Here is a 16,968-nt window from a genome sequence, read left to right as displayed (position 1 = left end):
TGGACTAATGGCTACTGTGGTGGGTCATGGAGGAAGAGACTAGTGGACTACTGGCTACGGAGGTGGGTGGTGTTGGAAGAGACTAGTGGAATAATTGGCTACAGTGGTGGGTGATGGAGGAAGAGACTAGTGGACTAATGGCTACAGTGGTGGGTGGTGGAGGAAGAGACTAGTGGACTAATGGCTACAGTGGTGGGTGGCGGAGGAAGAGACTAGTGGACTACTGGTTACAGTGGTGGAGGAAGAGACTAGTGGACTAATGGCTACAGTGGTGGGTGGCGGAGGAAGAGACTAGTGGACTACTGGTTACAGTGGTGGAGGAAGAGACTAGTGGACTACTGGTTACAGTGGTGGAGGAAGAGACTAGTGGACTAATGGCTACAGTGGTGGGTGGTGGAAGAAGAGACTAGTGGACTAATGGCTACAGTGGTGGGTGGTGGAAGAAGAGACTAGTGGACTAATGGCTACATTGGTGGAGGAAAAGACTAGTGGACTAATAGCTACAGAGGAAGAGGAAGAGACTAGTGGACTAATGGTTACAGTGGTAGGTGGTGGGGGAAGAGACTAGTGGACTAATGGCTACATTGGTGGAGGAAAAGACTAGTGGACTAATGGCTACAGAGGAAGAGACTAGTGGACTAATGGCTACAGTGGTGGAGGAAGAGACTAGTGGACTACTGGCTACAGTGGTGGGTGGTGGGTGAAGAGACTTGTGGACTACTGGCTACAGTGGTGGGTGGTGGAGGAAGAGACTTGTGGACTACTGGTTACAGTGGTGGGTGAAGAGACTTGTGGACTACTGGCTACATTGGTGGCTGGTGGAGGAAGAGACTTGTGGACTACTGGCTACAGTGGTGGGGGAAGAGACTTGTGGACTACTGGCTACAGTGGTGGGGGAAGAGACTAGTGGACTACTGGCTACAGTGGTGGGTGGTGGAGGAAGAGACTTGTGGACTACTGGTTACAGTGGTGGGTGAAGAGACTTGTGGACTACTGGCTACAGTGGTGGGTGGTGGAGGAAGAGACTTGTGGACTACTGGTTACAGTGGTGGGTGAAGAGACTTGTGGACTACTGGCTACATTGGTGGCTGGTGGAGGAAGAGACTTGTGGACTACTGGCTACAGTGGTGGGGGAAGAGACTTGTGGACTACTGGCTACAGTGGTGGGTGAAGAGACTTGTGGACTACTGGTTACAGTGGTGGGTGAAGAGACTTGTGGACTACTGGCTACATTGGTGGCTGGTGGAGGAAGAGACTAGTGGAGTACTGGCTACTGTGGTGGGTCATGGAGGAAGAGACTAGTGGACTACTGGCTACAGTGGTGGAGGAAGAGACGAGTGGAATAATTGGCTACAGTGGTGGAGGAAAAGACTAGTGGACTAATGGTTACAGTGGTGGAAGAAGAGACTAGTGGACTAATGGTTACAGTGGTGGAGGAAAAGACTAGTGGACTAATGGTTACAGTGGTAGGTGGAGGGGGAAGAGACTAGTGGACTAATGGTTACAGTGGTAGGTGGAGGGGGAAGAGACTAGTGGACTAATGGCTACATTGGTGGAGGAAAAGACTAGTGGACTAATGGCTACAGAGGAAGAGGAAGAGACTAGTGGACTAATGGCTACAGTGGTAGGTGGAGGGGGAAGAGACTAGTGGACTAATGGTTACAGTGGTAGGTGGAGGGGGAAGAGACTAGTGGACTAATGGCTACAGTGGTGGAGGAAGAGACTAGTGGACTAATGGCTACAGTGGTGGGTGGTGCTGGAAGAGACTAGTGGACTAATTGGCTACAGTGGTGGAGGAAGAGACTAGTAGACTAATGGCTACAGTGGCGGAGGAAGAGACTAGTGGACTAATGGCTACAGTGGTGGGTGGTGGAGGAAGAGACTTGTGGACTACTGGTTACAGTGGTGGGTAAAGAGACTTGTGGACTACTGGCTATAGTGGTGGGTGAAGAGACTTGTGGACTACTGGCTACATTGGTGGCTGGTGGAGGAAGAGACTAGTGGACTACTGGCTACAGTGGTGGGTGGTGGAGGAAGAGACTTGTGGACTACTGGCTACAGTGGTGGGTGAAGAGACTTGTGGACTACTGGCTACAGTGGTGGGTGAAGAGACTTGTGGACTACTGGCTACAGTGGTGGCTGGTGGAGGAAGAGACAAGTGGACTACTGGCTACATTGGTGGCTGGTGGAGGAAGAGACTTGTGGACTACTGGTTACAGTGGTGGGTGAAGAGACTTGTGGACTACTGGCTACAGTGGTGGCTGGTGGAGGAAGAGACAAGTGGACTACTGGCTACATTGGTGGCTGGTGGAGGAAGAGACTAGTGGACTACTGGCTACAGTGGTGGGTGGTGGGGTAAGAGACTAGTGGACTACTGGCTACACTGGTGGGTGGTGGAGGAGTAGACTAGTGTACTAATGGCTACAGTGGTGGGGGGAGAGACTAGTGGACAACTTTCTACAGTGGTATAGTGGTGGGAGTAGGGTGAGCCACTGGGTGGAAGCCTGCCTGGCCCTGCTGAATGAATCACCAGAATGATCTAATCATCTCATCTCTTTGGGGGTTTAAGGTTTAATGGATGAAAAGAGAATGAGTGTTGACATAGAGGTGGCAGTTTTGACTTCACCACCGTGTATGTATGTGTGTGTGAAGCACTAAGGAGGAGGGGGAGTATTATATACAGTCTTTAATCTCAGCTGTCGCATTCATAACTGTTAGGCCCAGAGCAGGCTGGTGGACGGAGTGTAGTGTAGTAGTGGTAGTGTTGACTAAGGAGGGAGAGTAGTGTAGTAGTGGTAGTGTTGACTAAGGAGGGAGAGTAGTGTAGTAGTGGTAGTGTTGACTAAGGAGGGAGAGTAGTGTAGTAGTGGTAGTGTTGACTAAGGAGGGAGAGTAGTGTAGTAGTGGTAGTGTTGACTAAGGAGGGAGAGTTGTGTAGTAGTGGTAGTGTTGACTAAGGAGGGAGAGTAGTGTAGTAGTGGTAGTGTTGACTAAGGAGGGAGAGTAGTGTAGTAGTGGTAGTGTTGACTAAGGGGGGGAGTAGTGTCGTAGTGGTAGTGTTGACCTCGGAGGGAGAGTTGTGTATCAGTGGTAGTGTTGACTAAGGGGGGAGAGTAGTGTAGTAGTGGTAGTGTTGACTAAGGAGGGAGAGTAGTGTAGTAGTGGTAGTGTTGACTAAGGAGGGAGAGTAGTGTAGTAGTGGTAGTGTTGACTAAGGAGGGAGAGTTGTGTAGTAGTGGTAGTGTTGACTAAGGAGGTAGAGTAGTGTAGTAGTGGTAGTGTTGACTAAGGAGGGAGAGTAGTGTAGTAGTGGTAGTGTTGACTAAGGAGGGAGAGTAGTGTAGTAGTGGTAGTGTTGACTAAGGAGGGAGAGTAGTGTAGTAGTGGTAGTGTTGACTAAGGAGGGAGAGTAGTGTAGTAGTGGTAGTGTTGACTAAGGATGGAGAGTAGTGTAGTAGTGGTAGTGTTGACTAAGGAGGGAGAGTAGTGTAGTAGTGGTAGTGTTGACTAAGGAGGGAGAGTAGTGTAGTAGCGGTAGTGTTGACTAAGGAGGGAGAGTAGTGTAGTAGTGGTAGTGTTGACTAAGGAGGGAGAGTAGTGTAGTAGTGCTAGTGTTGACTAAGGAGGGAGAGTAGTGTATCAGTGGTAGTGTTGACTAAGGAGGGAGAGTAGTGTAGTAGTGGTAGTGTTGACTAAGGAGGGAGAGTAGTGTAGTAGTGGTAGTGTTGACTAAGGAGGGAGAGTAGTGTAGTAGTGGTAGTGTTGACTAAGGAGGGAGGGTAGTGTAGTAGTGGTAGTGTTGACTAAGGAGGGGGAGTAGTGTAGTAGTGGTAGTGTTGACTAAGGAGGGAGAGTAGTGTAGTAGTGGTAGTGTTGACTAAGGAGGGAGAGTAGTGTAGTAGTGGTAGTGTTGACTAAGGAGGGAGAGTAGTGTAGTAGTGGTAGTGTTGACTAAGGAGGGAGAGTTGTGTAGTAGTGGTAGTGTTGACTAAGGATGGAGAGTAGTGTATCAGTGGTAGTGTTGACTAAGGAGGGAGAGTAGTGTAGTAGTGGTAGTGTTGACTAAGGAGGGAGAGTTGTGTATCAGTGGTAGTGTTGACTAAGGAGGGAGAGTAGTGTAGTAGTGGTAGTGTTGACTAAGGATGGAGAGTAGTGTAGTAGTGGTAGTGTTGACTAAGGAGGGAGTGTAGTGTAGTAGTGGTAGTGTTGACTAAGGAGGGGGAGTAGTGTAGTAGTGGTAGTGTTGACTAAGGAGGGAGAGTAGTGTAGTAGTGGTAGTGTTGACTAAGGAGGGAGAGTAGTGTAGTAGTGGTAGTGTTGACTAAGGAGGGAGAGTTGTGTAGTAGTGGTAGTGTTGACTAAGGAGGGAGAGTAGTGTAGTAGTGGTAGTGTTGACTAAGGAGGGAGAGTAGTGTAGTAGTGGTAGTGTTGACTAAGGAGGGAGAGTAGTGTAGTAGTGGTAGTGTTGACTAAGGAGGGAGAGTAGTGTAGTAGTGGTAGTGTTGACTAAGGAGGGAGAGTAGTGTAGTAGTAGTAGTGTTGACTAAGGAGGGAGAGTTGTCAGTGCACGGCAGGCCAGGATATGGAGCCATGCCAGGTCTGATATTTTCCCCCTACGCTGCTACACTGCACTGTCTGAGCCACAGCAGGCTGCATGAGTCACAAGGCAACTAGCGCAGGCTAACAATACACCCAGGCTTCACCACCACCACCCTTCTCCTCTCTGCCCACCATGGCCTTGCCGTCCTGGGCCTCAGCCAGCCTGCTCATAGCATCCCCCCACAACCACCTGGTCAACTGGCCATTAACCCTGACCTGAGACCAATCTCCTGGAAACACACTGCCACTACTGAAGATTAACAATAAACATCAACACCAGGTCTGGCATCAGGTGTGGCATTCAAACAGCCTGGACTGATAGGTTTAATGTTGTTGTTTTTTCAATAATGCCACCAGCTTTCAGACATGGATAGCTGTTCCAGCCTGATTTGCAGGGTGGTTTTGCGTGAGGTAGGGACAGGTTGTTTTGCCCTTCTGCCAGGAACGGCTCACACACACAATTTCATGGTGTGTGGTCATCAGTGCACAGTGCACACCACTGACTCCATAGCCCTAAAAACCTGTGTGTGTGTGAGATGCCTGCCGTCATTACCGCTCTGCTAAAGAGAAAATCAAATATTAATCCAGCCAGCACCGTTCGCCGTTTTGAAAAGCGAGAGCCACTCACCATTTTATTATTGATTTCATGAAAGTGGATCTCGCATACTTTCTCCACAACGTCCTCAACCTCGAAAGTTACAAAGCCGAAACCTGCAGGCAGGACAGAGCGGTAGAGAGAATGACAGGAAGAGGGGGATGGCGAGAGAAAGAGAGTGAGTGAAAAAGGAGGAAAAAGGGAGAGAAAAATAAAGCTTTGGTTATAGTCAAGATTTATAGAACAACTTCTATTTGAAAGACAGGCAACATATACAAATTAGTCCCCTAAATGTAGCTAAATAAACCTAATAAAGATGCAGTTATAGACCTGGAACGGCTGTACAGCTATGTGCAATAAAAATGATACAGTCCTCATTATTAGAATAACTATATTCCTGCTTCACAGACAGAAGAGGAGGGAATTGCCACAAAGCTCATTAAATGGAATTCATGGACCCTGGCCTAGCCCGTGAATTTCATTACAGATATTCTCTGCTCCTTCATTGATATTTCACTGTAAAACACATTCCAGTTTTATGGTAATGTCAGGCCATATCATATTATTGATACATAGAACATTATACAAACCTTGCAAATCAGCAACAAGCATTGATTGATAACTAATAGAGGGTAATCTAGTGGCCCATGGGCCAAAAATTGACTGGATTATCTACATGCCACATAAGGGGATGACAAAGCCTTCCATTCCATGCCCTGTTGACTAATCAGTACTCTCTCTAAAACAAACACACAGAGCGGAGTGGCGGAGCGGAATAGAGCTGAAGTTGTGCGCCCCGCTGTGACAAGCTGAAACAAGGCTTTGGTTTTTAAGAGAGTGGGAGATAAGCCTGTGGGAGTCAGGGGGTCAACAGGGTTTGACAGAGAGCCAGCATGTGTCCGGGCAGGACCCCCCTTCTCCACACGCCAGCAGATATGGACAGATAAAAAGGCGGGAGGGCCGATAAGAGGGTCACGGAGAGAGCAGCCGTTCCGACAACCCCCCCTGTCCCGCCTCTACACACACCACAGTACACTAACAATGAGTTATTACACAGTACAGTGCAGGGCATTCAATTCACAAACATGCACACATACATACACACACACGCAAACACACGCACAAACTCTGCCCGCATGTTACATGTACACATAATCCACTCCCCCAACCCCCCATATGAGGTTGGATCTATACAGGCATTAGACATCATCAAGCAGGTTTCAGTGATCAAAGCCGCCTACACTCTCTCTGGTGTGAGGTAGGAAGTGAAGCTCATTAGTCAATGACCTGCCCTCTCTCCATGACTTCCTGTTCTGATCCAGGGGGACTTCCTGGAGTGATGCACAGCACACGTCAGACAGAGAACTCAACTCTCAAGCCCCTCTCTATCAATCTCTCTCTCAGGAACATACAGTATTAAATCAATGAAACACAGATCACATAGCAATAAGAGTCAGAACACACTCAAAACAAAATTTGTAAATATTGTGCTTTTATTAGTCTTTCATCCTCTTCCCATTCATTATCTCTCCCTCTGTCTAGTTTCTCTCTCTCTCTCTCTAGTTTCTTTCTCTCTCTCTAGTTTCTCTCTCTCTCTCTCTCTCTAGTTTCTCTCTAGTTTCTCTCTCTCTCTAGTTTCTCTCTAGTTTCTCTCTCTCTCTAGTTTCTCTCTAGTTTCTCTCTAGTTTCTCTCTAGTTTCTCTCTAGTTTCTCTCTCTCTCTCTCTCTCTCTAGTTTCTCTCTAGTTTCTCTCTCTCTCTAGTTTCTCTCTAGTTTCTCTCTCTCTCTAGTTTCTCTCTAGTTTCTCTCTTTCTCTCTAGTTTCTCTCTAGTTTCTCTCTAGTCTCTCTCTCTCTCTCTAGTTTCTCTCTAGTTTCTCTCTCTCTCTCTAGTTTCTCTCTAGTTTCTCTCTTTCTCTCTAGTTTCTCTCTAGTTTCTCTCTAGTTTCTCTCTCTCTCTAGTTTCTCTCTAGTTTCTCTCTCTCTCTCTAGTTTCTCTCTAGTTTCTCTCTTTCTCTCTAGTTTCTCTGTAGTTTCTCTCTCTCTAGTTTCTCTGTAGTTTCTCTCTCTCTAGTTTCTCTCTCTCTCTCTAGTTTCTCTCTAGTTTCTCTCTTTCTCTCTGGTTTCTCTCTCTAGTTTCTCTCTAGTTTCTCTGTAGTTTCTCTCTAGTTTCTCTCTAGTTTCTCTCTAGTTTCTCTGTAGTTTCTCTCTCTCTCTAGTTTATCTCTAGTTTCTCTCTCTCTAGTTTCTCTCTAGTTTCTCTCTTTCTCTCTAGTTTCTCTCTCTAGTTTCTCTCTAGTTTCTCTGTAGTTTCTCTCTCTAGTTTCTCTGTAGTTTCTCTCTCTCTCTAGTTTCTCTGTAGTTTCTCTAGTTTATTTCTAGTTTCTCTCTCTCTAGTTTATTTCTAGTTTCTCTCTCTAGTTTATTTCTAGTCTCTCTCTCTCTCTCTCTCTCTCGTTTCTCTCTCTCTCTAGTTTCTCTCTCTCTCGCTAGTTTCTCTCTAGTTTCTCTCTCTCTCTAGTTTCTCTCTAGTTTCTCTCTCTAGTTCCTCTAATTTCTCTCTAGTTTCTCTCTCTCTAGTTTCTCTCTCTCTCTAGTTTCTCTCTCTCTAGTTTCTCTCTCTCTAGTTCTTCTAGTTTCTTTCTCTCTCACTAGTTTCTCTCTAGTTTCTCTCTAGTTTCTCTCTAGTTTCTCTCTCTCTAGTTCCTCTAGTTTCTCTCTCTCTCTCACTAGTTTCTCTCTAGTTTCTCTAGTTCCTCTAGTTTCTCTCTCTCTCACTAGTTTCTCTCTAGTTTCTCTCTAGTTTCTCTCTCTCTAGTTCCTCTAGTTTCTCTCTCTCTCACTAGTTTCTCTCTAGTTTCTCTAGTTTCTCTCTAGTTTCTCTCTCTCTCACTAGTTTCTCTCTAGTTCCTCTAGTTTCTCTCTCTCTCACTAGTTTCTCTCTAGTTTCTCTCTCTCTCTGTCTAGTTTCTCCCTCTCTCTCTGTTTCTCTAGTTTCTCTCTCTCTAGTTTCTCTGTAGTTTCTCTCTCTCTCTAGTTCCTCTAGTTTCTCTCTAGTTTCTCTCTCTCTAGTTCCTCTCTAGTTTCTCTCTCTCTCTAGTTCCTCTAGTTTCTCTCTAGTTTCTCTCTCTCTCACTAGTTTCTCTCTAGTTCCTCTAGTTTCTCTCTCTCTCACTAGTTTCTCTCTAGTTTCTCTCTCTCTCTGTCTAGTTTCTCCCTCTCTCTCTGTTTCTCTAGTTTCTCTCTCTCTAGTTTCTCTGTAGTTTCTCTCTCTCTCTAGTTCCTCTAGTTTCTATATCTCTAGTTTCTCTCTAGTTTCTCTAGTTCCTCTAGTTTCTCTCTCTCTCACTAGTTTCTCTCTAGTTTCTCTAGTTCCTCTAGTTTCTCTGTAGTTTCTCTCTCTCTCTAGTTCCTCTAGTTTCTATATCTCTAGTTTCTCTCTAGTTTCTCTAGTTCCTCTAGTTTCTCTCTCTCTCACTAGTTTCTCTCTAGTTTCTCTAGTTCCTCTAGTTTCTCTCGCTCTCTAGTTTCTATATCTCTAGTTTCTCTCTCTCTCTGTCTAGTTTCTCCCTCTCTCTCTGTTTCTCTAGTTTCTCTCTCTCTAGTTTCTCTCTCTCTCTCTAGTCTCTCTCTCTAGTTTATCTCTCTCTAGTTTCTCTCATCTCTAGTTTATCTCTCTATATAGTTTCTCTCTCTCTCTCTAGTTTCTCTCTCTCTAGTTCCTCTAGTTTCTCTCTAGTTTCTCTCTCTCTCTAGTTTCTCTCTAGTTTCTCTCTCTCTAGTTCCTCTAGTTTCTTTCTCTCTCACTAGTTTCTCTCTAGTTTCTCTCTAGTTTCTCTCTCTCTGGTTCCTCTAGTTTCTCTCTCTCTCTCACTAGTTTCTCTCTAGTTTCTCTAGTTCCTCTAGTTTCTCTCTCTCTCACTAGTTTCTCTCTAGTTTCTCTCTAGTTTCTCTCTCTCTAGTTCCTCTAGTTTCTCTCTCTCTCACTAGTTTCTCTCTAGTTTCTCTAGTTTCTCTCTCTCTCACTAGTTTCTCTCTAGTTCCTCTAGTTTCTCTCTCTCTCACTAGTTTCTCTCTAGTTTCTCTCTCTCTCTGTCTAGTTTCTCCCTCTCTCTCTGTTTCTCTAGTTTCTCTCTCTCTAGTTTCTCTGTAGTTTCTCTCTCTCTCTAGTTCCTCTAGTTTCTCTCTAGTTTCTCTCTAGTTTCTCTAGTTCCTCTAGTTTCTCTGTAGTTTCTCTCTCTCTCTAGTTCCTCTAGTTTCTCTCTAGTTTCTCTCTCTCTAGTTCCTCTAGTTTCTCTCTAGTTTCTCTCTCTCTAGTTCCTCTAGTTTCTCTCTAGTTTCTCTCTCTCTCACTAGTTTCTCTCTAGTTCCTCTAGTTTCTCTCTCTCTCACTAGTTTCTCTCTAGTTTCTCTCTCTCTCTGTCTAGTTTCTCCCTCTCTCTCTGTTTCTCTAGTTTCTCTCTCTCTAGTTTCTCTGTAGTTTCTCTCTCTCTCTAGTTCCTCTAGTTTCTATATCTCTAGTTTCTCTCTAGTTTCTCTAGTTCCTCTAGTTTCTCTCTCTCTCACTAGTTTCTCTCTAGTTTCTCTAGTTCCTCTAGTTTCTCTCGCTCTCTAGTTTCTATATCTCTAGTTTCTCTCTCTCTCTGTCTAGTTTCTCCCTCTCTCTCTGTTTCTCTAGTTTCTCTCTCTCTAGTTTCTCTCTCTCTCTCTCTAGTCTCTCTCTCTAGTTTATCTCTCTCTAGTTTCTCTCTCTCTAGTCTCTCTCATCTCTAGTTTATCTCTCTATATAGTTTCTCTCTCTCTCTATAGTTTCTCTCTCTCTCTAGTTAAAGTAAGGGAAAATAAATAAACATAAATACGGGTTGTATTTACAATGGTGCTTGTTCTTTACTGGTTGCAACAGGTCACAAATTGGTAATTGTTATGTCGAATTTTATGTTCCTTTTGATGGCATAGAAGGCCCTCCTTGCCTTGTCTCTCAGCTCGTTCACAGCTTTGTGGAAGTTACCTGTGGCGCTGATATTTAGGCCGAGGTATGTATAGTTTTTTGTGTGCTCTAGGGCAATGGTGTTAGATGGAATTTGTATTTGTGGTCCTGGCGACTGGACCTTTTTTGGAACACCATTATTTTTGATTTACTGAGATTTACTGTCAGGACCCAGGTCTGGCAGAATCTGTGCAGAAGATCTAGGTGCTGCTGTAGGCCCTCCTTGGTTGGTGACAGAACCACCAGATCATCAGCAAACAGTAGACATTTGACTTCAAATTCTAGTAGTGCGAAGCCGGATGCTGCAGACTGTTCTAATACCCTCGCCAATTCGTTGATATATAGGTTGAAGAGGGTGGTGCTTAAGCTGCATCCCTGCCTGACTGTTTTTTGCCCATTTTAACCGCATATTTGTTGGTGTACTTGGATTTTATAATCTCTCTCTCTCCCTCCCTCCTGTCAGTTCGCTCTGGTCTGGGTCTCAGTCAGCCCTGGGCCTTTCTCCCTCTGTATGTATCCTCTGCTCTCATTCACTTAAGCACCGCTGCGTGTTCCCGCTGTGTCAGCTAATCAAAAACTAGGGCTCTGCCTCCCATCTGCAATCAGTCCCGTCATTCATCCAGTACAGAGCACATTACTCCTGGCCCCGTGTACTGGGGCCTTTGGGGCCTCCGCGGTCCCCATTAGTGATGAATCAAATCAAAGACAACCGCTGCACATTCATTCTGTTTAAAGGCAGCAGGTAGAGTAGGAGGAAATAAAAACGTCTGTACAGTGAATAGTTCTGTAAAGTGTAAAAGTGCATCATGTTGTATACGGTTGGTTCACGCTAGGCTTGTACATGTATATACAGCAGCTCATGAATGTGTAGCGCTGAGAAAGAAGATGTTTCATTTCACGTCCACAAAGGACTCGTTTATCTGTGGCGCTCTCAGAGATCCACAGAGAGAGACTTCAACAGGTTTCCTGCGATAGGGGAATAAGCACAAATCCAAGAAGACACAGCTAAAAGGGAGTGTTGAGGTGGTGTGTTGTTGCGTGAGCGAGTGGGCTCTTTAAAGAGAGCGTTCGGGGTGTGTGCTGTGCATATGAGGAAGTATCCCCTGTGATTTCTAGAGAGAAAGACATTTCCATGTGTCTGTTGAGGCCCCTGGGCAGCGTAATGCTTTCTGCCTTTGAGGATGGCCTGGGTCCTCCCCTCCCAATACCGCCCCCCAACCTTATCAGCGCCACACCGACCACTTCTGACAACCAACAAATCAGCTGTCAGGAGCAATTTCTCACCAGCTGAGAGGGAGCCGTCGCCGCTGGGTGGTGTGGAGCAGGAGAGAGAGGGAGGGAGAGAGGTATGTGGGAGGGAGTGTTAACACACCTGCCCTTTGCTGGAGATATCTACTCCACAATACAGCTCTCTCATATCCCCTGCTAGGAGTGGAGGTGGAGGGTACACTGCACCTCCTACACTAACCACCAAGAACAGTGTTGTGAGTCCTAGTTCTTCTTCTCCCTCAAATTATAGATAAGTTGCTTGCTGAAAATCAAACATCTGCTTTGGGCCTGCGTCGAAAGTGTCCTAAATGCACCTTGAAATGTGATGTACTCAGTATCTTTTCATTAGTTTCTCGCTATCTTCCACTCTCTTGTCTTCCCTTCTCTCAGCTCCCTCTCCAAACCCAGGGTGTTGGGATGAGGATGAGGCAACGATCTGGTCTGCTGTCTCTGTCAGAGTTCACAGCACTATTGACAAAGTCAGCTCCCACCTCAGCATTGGACGAGGCAGGTAGCCAATCAATTCGCTCCGGGAGGGGGTTGCTTAACGACGAGGCTGTAACTAACGGCCTCAAAGTCAAATCTGGAAAAAGAAGAGAGAGAAGACAGGCTATGTGCACACTGCCCACAAAATGAGGTGGAAATTGAGCTGCACTTCCTAACCTCCTGCCAAATGTATGACCATATTAAAGACACATATTTCCCTCATATTACACAGACCCACAAAGAATTAGAAAACAAATTCAATTTTGATAAACTCCAATATCTATTGGGTGAAATACCACAGTGTGCCATCACAGCAGCAAGATTTGTGACTTGTTGACACAAGAAAAGGGCAACCAGTGAAGAACAAACACCATTGAAATACAACCCATATTTATGTATATTTATTTTCCCTTTTGTACTATTTGCACATTGTTATAACACTGTATATAGCCATAATATGACATTTAAAATGTCTCTATTCCTTTGGAACTTTTGTGAGTGTAATGTTTACTGTTCATTATTTATTGTTTATTATCTATTTCACTTGCTTTGGCAATGTAAACATATGTTTCCCATGCCAATAAAGCCCTTTGGATTTCAATTGAGAGAGATTGAGAGATGAAGAGAGAGAAAGGGAGAGAGATGGAGGGACAAAAAAGAGAGAGATGGAGAGAGTAAAACCCGAGAGAAGAGAATAGGAGTTCCTCCACCTCCACATGGCAGTGTTTGAGATGTGGCATCCCCTGCCTTGCCTCATCGCAACATTAACTTGTACATTTAGTGGCCTAACCACCTAAACAGGCCATTTCCTCCTACCTGCCACCCCCCACTGCTGCTGGAGAAGCACACAAACTGGTGTTCTCTCCTCACAATGTCAGACTTTCTTTTTGTTTTACTCTTTTCTCTAACTTTCATAGACGATTCCCCTCAATGACAACACATGGATTTCCAATCTGGGGTGCAGTAATAGGTGGTAGTGGTCATTACCAAGGCGTCGGGATGGATCTCACACTTATTAGCTGGCGGCAGCTAACCACACGGCGGTCTCTGCAGACACCCCCCCCACCCCCAACCCCAGGCAGAGAGACATTCACAGCCTCTCACTAAACAAAGAGGCTGAAACAGCCAGCCTTAATGCCAGTTCCCATCGGAGTGCCGCTGCACAAATAAAATTTAAATGCTGAATCAATGAGTGGTCAACTGACCTTTGCGTCAAGAGGCCCAGCCTGCCCCCGGGCGGTTGGATGTATTTAAAAGGAAGAGGTACATGACCAAATCACATATTAATACCGTGGCTTCCATCCCCTGCAGAGGAGGACCAGTAAATAAGGGAAGCACACAGTGAATAGAGAGGAAGGAAGGGTTCTGCTTGTAGCCTGTGGCCCTTTCTCTTATAGATAGATAGACAGACAGACCCACACAATCACACACCTCAAGGGCAAACACACACATGCACGCGTACACACACACCAAGGAAGCCAGCCAAATAATGATCCTAACGATGTCTTGTGGTATTGATTCATCTAGTAATAAAAAGATAAGCACTCAAAATAACAGTATTGCATTTCACCTCAAGGCAAATACAGTCTACAAATCTGTTAAAGGGGCAATGGCCATGAATACAGATGAAGTATTTATTCAGAATGTAACAGAGATCTTTCCATAGAACAAAATAGTTCCCCCTCTGCTCTGTGTAAATAAATATACACTGTACCCAGTTGCTGAAACTATATGAATGATTGAGAAAATAAAGTAGCATTCAAAGTTGATGAAAAACGTTGGAGGCGCACAGACTGGTTTGTTTTTGTCATTTAGGGCGCTTCGCCTCTCTCATTCTCTCTCTCGTTCTCCCTCTCTTTCTCTCGTTCTCCCACTCCAAAACCCCCATTCAATTTACTCCCAAGTGTGAAAAATCATTTGCATACACACAGAAACTATGCCAGTGCTGTCACAAATGGCATCCAATTCCTGCTCTCCATCAGAGTGTGTGAGGGCCGGGGGGGGTTCCGTCATGCTTTGTCTTTGAGTGTGTGTATGTTGTTTATTGCTGTTGGTTTGTGTGTTACTGTGTGTGCATTTGTCTGTTTGTGACATCCTTCCTTCAAAAGGACTTTTGGATGGATTTAATTTCAGGAGAATCTAAAACAGCATGGTCCTTTTCACAAGGACTGACCCTGGGCCTTTATGAGCGTCTCTATAAGAGCGTACGCGTGTACCCCGTTAGGTATGTGTGTGCTTGTGTGTGCATATAAGCATGTGTTTGTGTGTGTGTGTGTGTGTGTTCCCATGCGTCACCTCTGACAAGTCTCGGCTCCAAACCGCAATCAAACACCTTTCAGAGGAAAGCGAGAGGAGGGAGGTGAGGGGGGAAAACCTGTGACAGGCGCAGACAACAGCGGACACAATAAAATCAAAGCCGGTGTCAATTAAATTCTCCTCTGGCTGATAAATGGGTCCCCTTCCCCATCCATTAATAACCAGAGCCAAGCGCCACGACAAAACCTGTCAATGGGGCTCATTTTTTAGCCTGCCAGTCTGTCTGCTCTGTTCGCTAGGCTAGCAGTAGGCAGGGAGAGAGAAATAAACCTAGCCTTGCTTCTCCTTGGGAGAGACCACAGGGGAGCAGCGGGCAAGATGCATCCTTAAAAGTCAATAAATAGATGGGCATGCATCGATGGGAGTTTGCGGTCTTATTTATACATCCTCTTAATCAAAAAGGGAGAAAAAAAACTTGGGAAGCTCTTGGGAACTCTGATCTCTTGTAAACTAAATGAGAGTGGACAGAGGAATCAATTGGAATACCAGCCATCCTGCTACAATATAATGACTCGGGTGAAATGCGTTTAGCAGAGTGACGGGAGGAGAAACGCCAGGAAACCGGAGAGAAAGGAGAGGAGGAGGGAATGAAAAACCTGCTCCAATGGACACAGGAGGCTGAGTGCTGTCACAAAGACACTCAAAACAAGTGTGTGTGTGTGTGTGTGTGTGTGTGTGTGTGTGTGTGTGTGTGTGTTGGGAATACAGTATATAATAGACATGTAACACAGTCCCTTTGTAAGGCCAACCTACAACAGACAAATGGCCCACAGCTTAGAGCAGAAACATTGGTTTTGTATGACATTAAGGTCACTCTTCAAGTTTCCAGTTGTATTAGTCGTATGTACAGGATACACATGGTATACACTGGCCAACTAAATGCTTACTTCAGGGGTCCTTCTCTACAATGCAACAACAATAAGAAATAATAAAAGATAAGAATATGAACATAAAGTAAACGGCTCAGTAGAATAAAATAAACATTTTAGCATCAGTATAATACTTACATATGTATGTGCTGATGTACTGGACTGTCACCCAAGATAAATGTCAGCATTAAACACCCAAAACCTTACGCAGAGGGGAGAAATATAAAACAAATACTGAACGCTGCAAAACAAATCATGGCTCCAGAAGCACTAATGATCCCGAGCTCTGCTCCCTTCATTAGGTGGAATGGATGAAGCTCGAGGAGCTGTGTATGCAGATTTAACCCAGTGTGTCTGACCAATAGAAGAGAAGGAGAAACAACCAGTCTCATGCAGTAGAAGAGGAACAGTGGGACACACCATGAGGAGGAAGAGGATTGCCACTGTCAGATAAAGGCCTGAGCACACCCCAGCCCCTTAGCCAGTGGTAATACAACAAGTAATACGTCATCTGTCACTGTATAGGCCTACTAGCCAGTTTCAAATATAGATATTTACAATTAGGCTTCTAGTACGAATCGACAACATGATATCAGTGGACAGTGTTTCTCTACAAGACGAGGTGATACACAGTACAGTGTAGGTCCATGCATAGCGGAATGCACACCAAACCAACCATAGGACCTCCACACATTTAACTGAGCCATATTTACCCCGTCGGTGGTTCTGACAGGCCCAGAAATGGAGCGACATATATTACATAATATAATAATAATAATAATAATAATATATGCCATTTAGCAGACGCTTTTATTCAAAGTGACTTACAGTCATGCGTGCATACATTTTACGTATGGGTGGTCCTGGGCAGCAGCTCTGAGGGTGATGCATTGTGACAGCTCTCAGCTCATAATAACAACAACAACACTGACTGTCATGGTTGCTGTGTCGCTGGAGCAACAAGTCCAATTTCACCCCTCTCTCTCTCCCTTTCTCATCTCCCTCCCTCACTCTCCCTCCATCTCTTTCTCTCTGTCTCTCTCCCTCTCCTTTCCTCCATCACAGACTAATGTGATTACACTGGCATCAAAACAATTTGGCCTTTAATTACAACAAGACACATCGAGACGAGAGCCATGAGCGGCCCTTCTCACAGGGACCAAGTGGCATGAGTCATGACCAATGAAGAGAGAGAAAAAACATGATGGGATTATGTGATTGCTACCAGACAGACAATCTCATAAATGGAAGTGGTGGCGAAGCCGTCTTAAATTAAAGAGATGGTACAGTGGACTTGGGGGGTAACTTCAGGGGTGATCCTTCAGAGAAAGGTTGGCTGAAGAATTACAGCTCTATTGGGATTTGTGTTAGTTAGCTAACAGCTCTCCTTCAGCTTTCAGACTCAACAACATCAACATGGCTGATTATGAATGTTGTATCTGGATTAAGTGAAACTCTCTGAAGACACATAAATGAATGTATATTTGATGACAGTAGATTTACCTGCAGGCAGAATGATGAAACGGGAGATCATAACAACATGGCGCACTTCAGCTCTGGTTAACATATCCTACTGAAGGACTGAATGTATTCAGTGATTGAGGGGTGAATAGTATGACATCTGGATGCTGACTCAATCTGACTCCCAACTGGGTGTAACTTCCTCTCTATTTTTCGACCTATGTGGATTGGAGGTGCATCATGCACTTCAGCCAACTGGTGAGATGGTTCTGCTACGGTCAAGGACTGCCAGGGTCAAGGACTGCCAGGATCAAGGACTGCCAGGATCATGGACTGCCATGGTCAAGGACTGCCAGGATCAAGGACTGCCAGGGTCAAGGACTGCAGG

General features: G+C 45.2%; 1 protein-coding gene across 12 annotated transcripts in view; it reads right to left on the bottom strand.

Annotated features, from left to right (window-relative positions):
- Positions 1-16,968, bottom strand: part of LOC115163590 (RNA-binding protein Musashi homolog 2-like) — a 338,641-nt gene that overhangs the window by 102,743 nt on the left and 218,930 nt on the right. For all 12 annotated transcript variants that reach the window (XM_029715600.1, XM_029715603.1, XM_029715604.1 and 9 more), the window contains exon 8: positions 5,228-5,310. In XM_029715600.1, coding sequence (XP_029571460.1) covers positions 5,228-5,310 — 83 coding nt within the window. The remainder of the gene's footprint in view (positions 1-5,227; positions 5,311-16,968) is intronic.

Source organism: Salmo trutta, chromosome 26 (assembly GCF_901001165.1).
Source record: "Salmo trutta chromosome 26, fSalTru1.1, whole genome shotgun sequence".
Taxonomy (NCBI): Eukaryota; Metazoa; Chordata; class Actinopteri; order Salmoniformes; family Salmonidae; genus Salmo; species Salmo trutta.
This window is presented reverse-complemented; position numbering and strand designations above follow the sequence as displayed.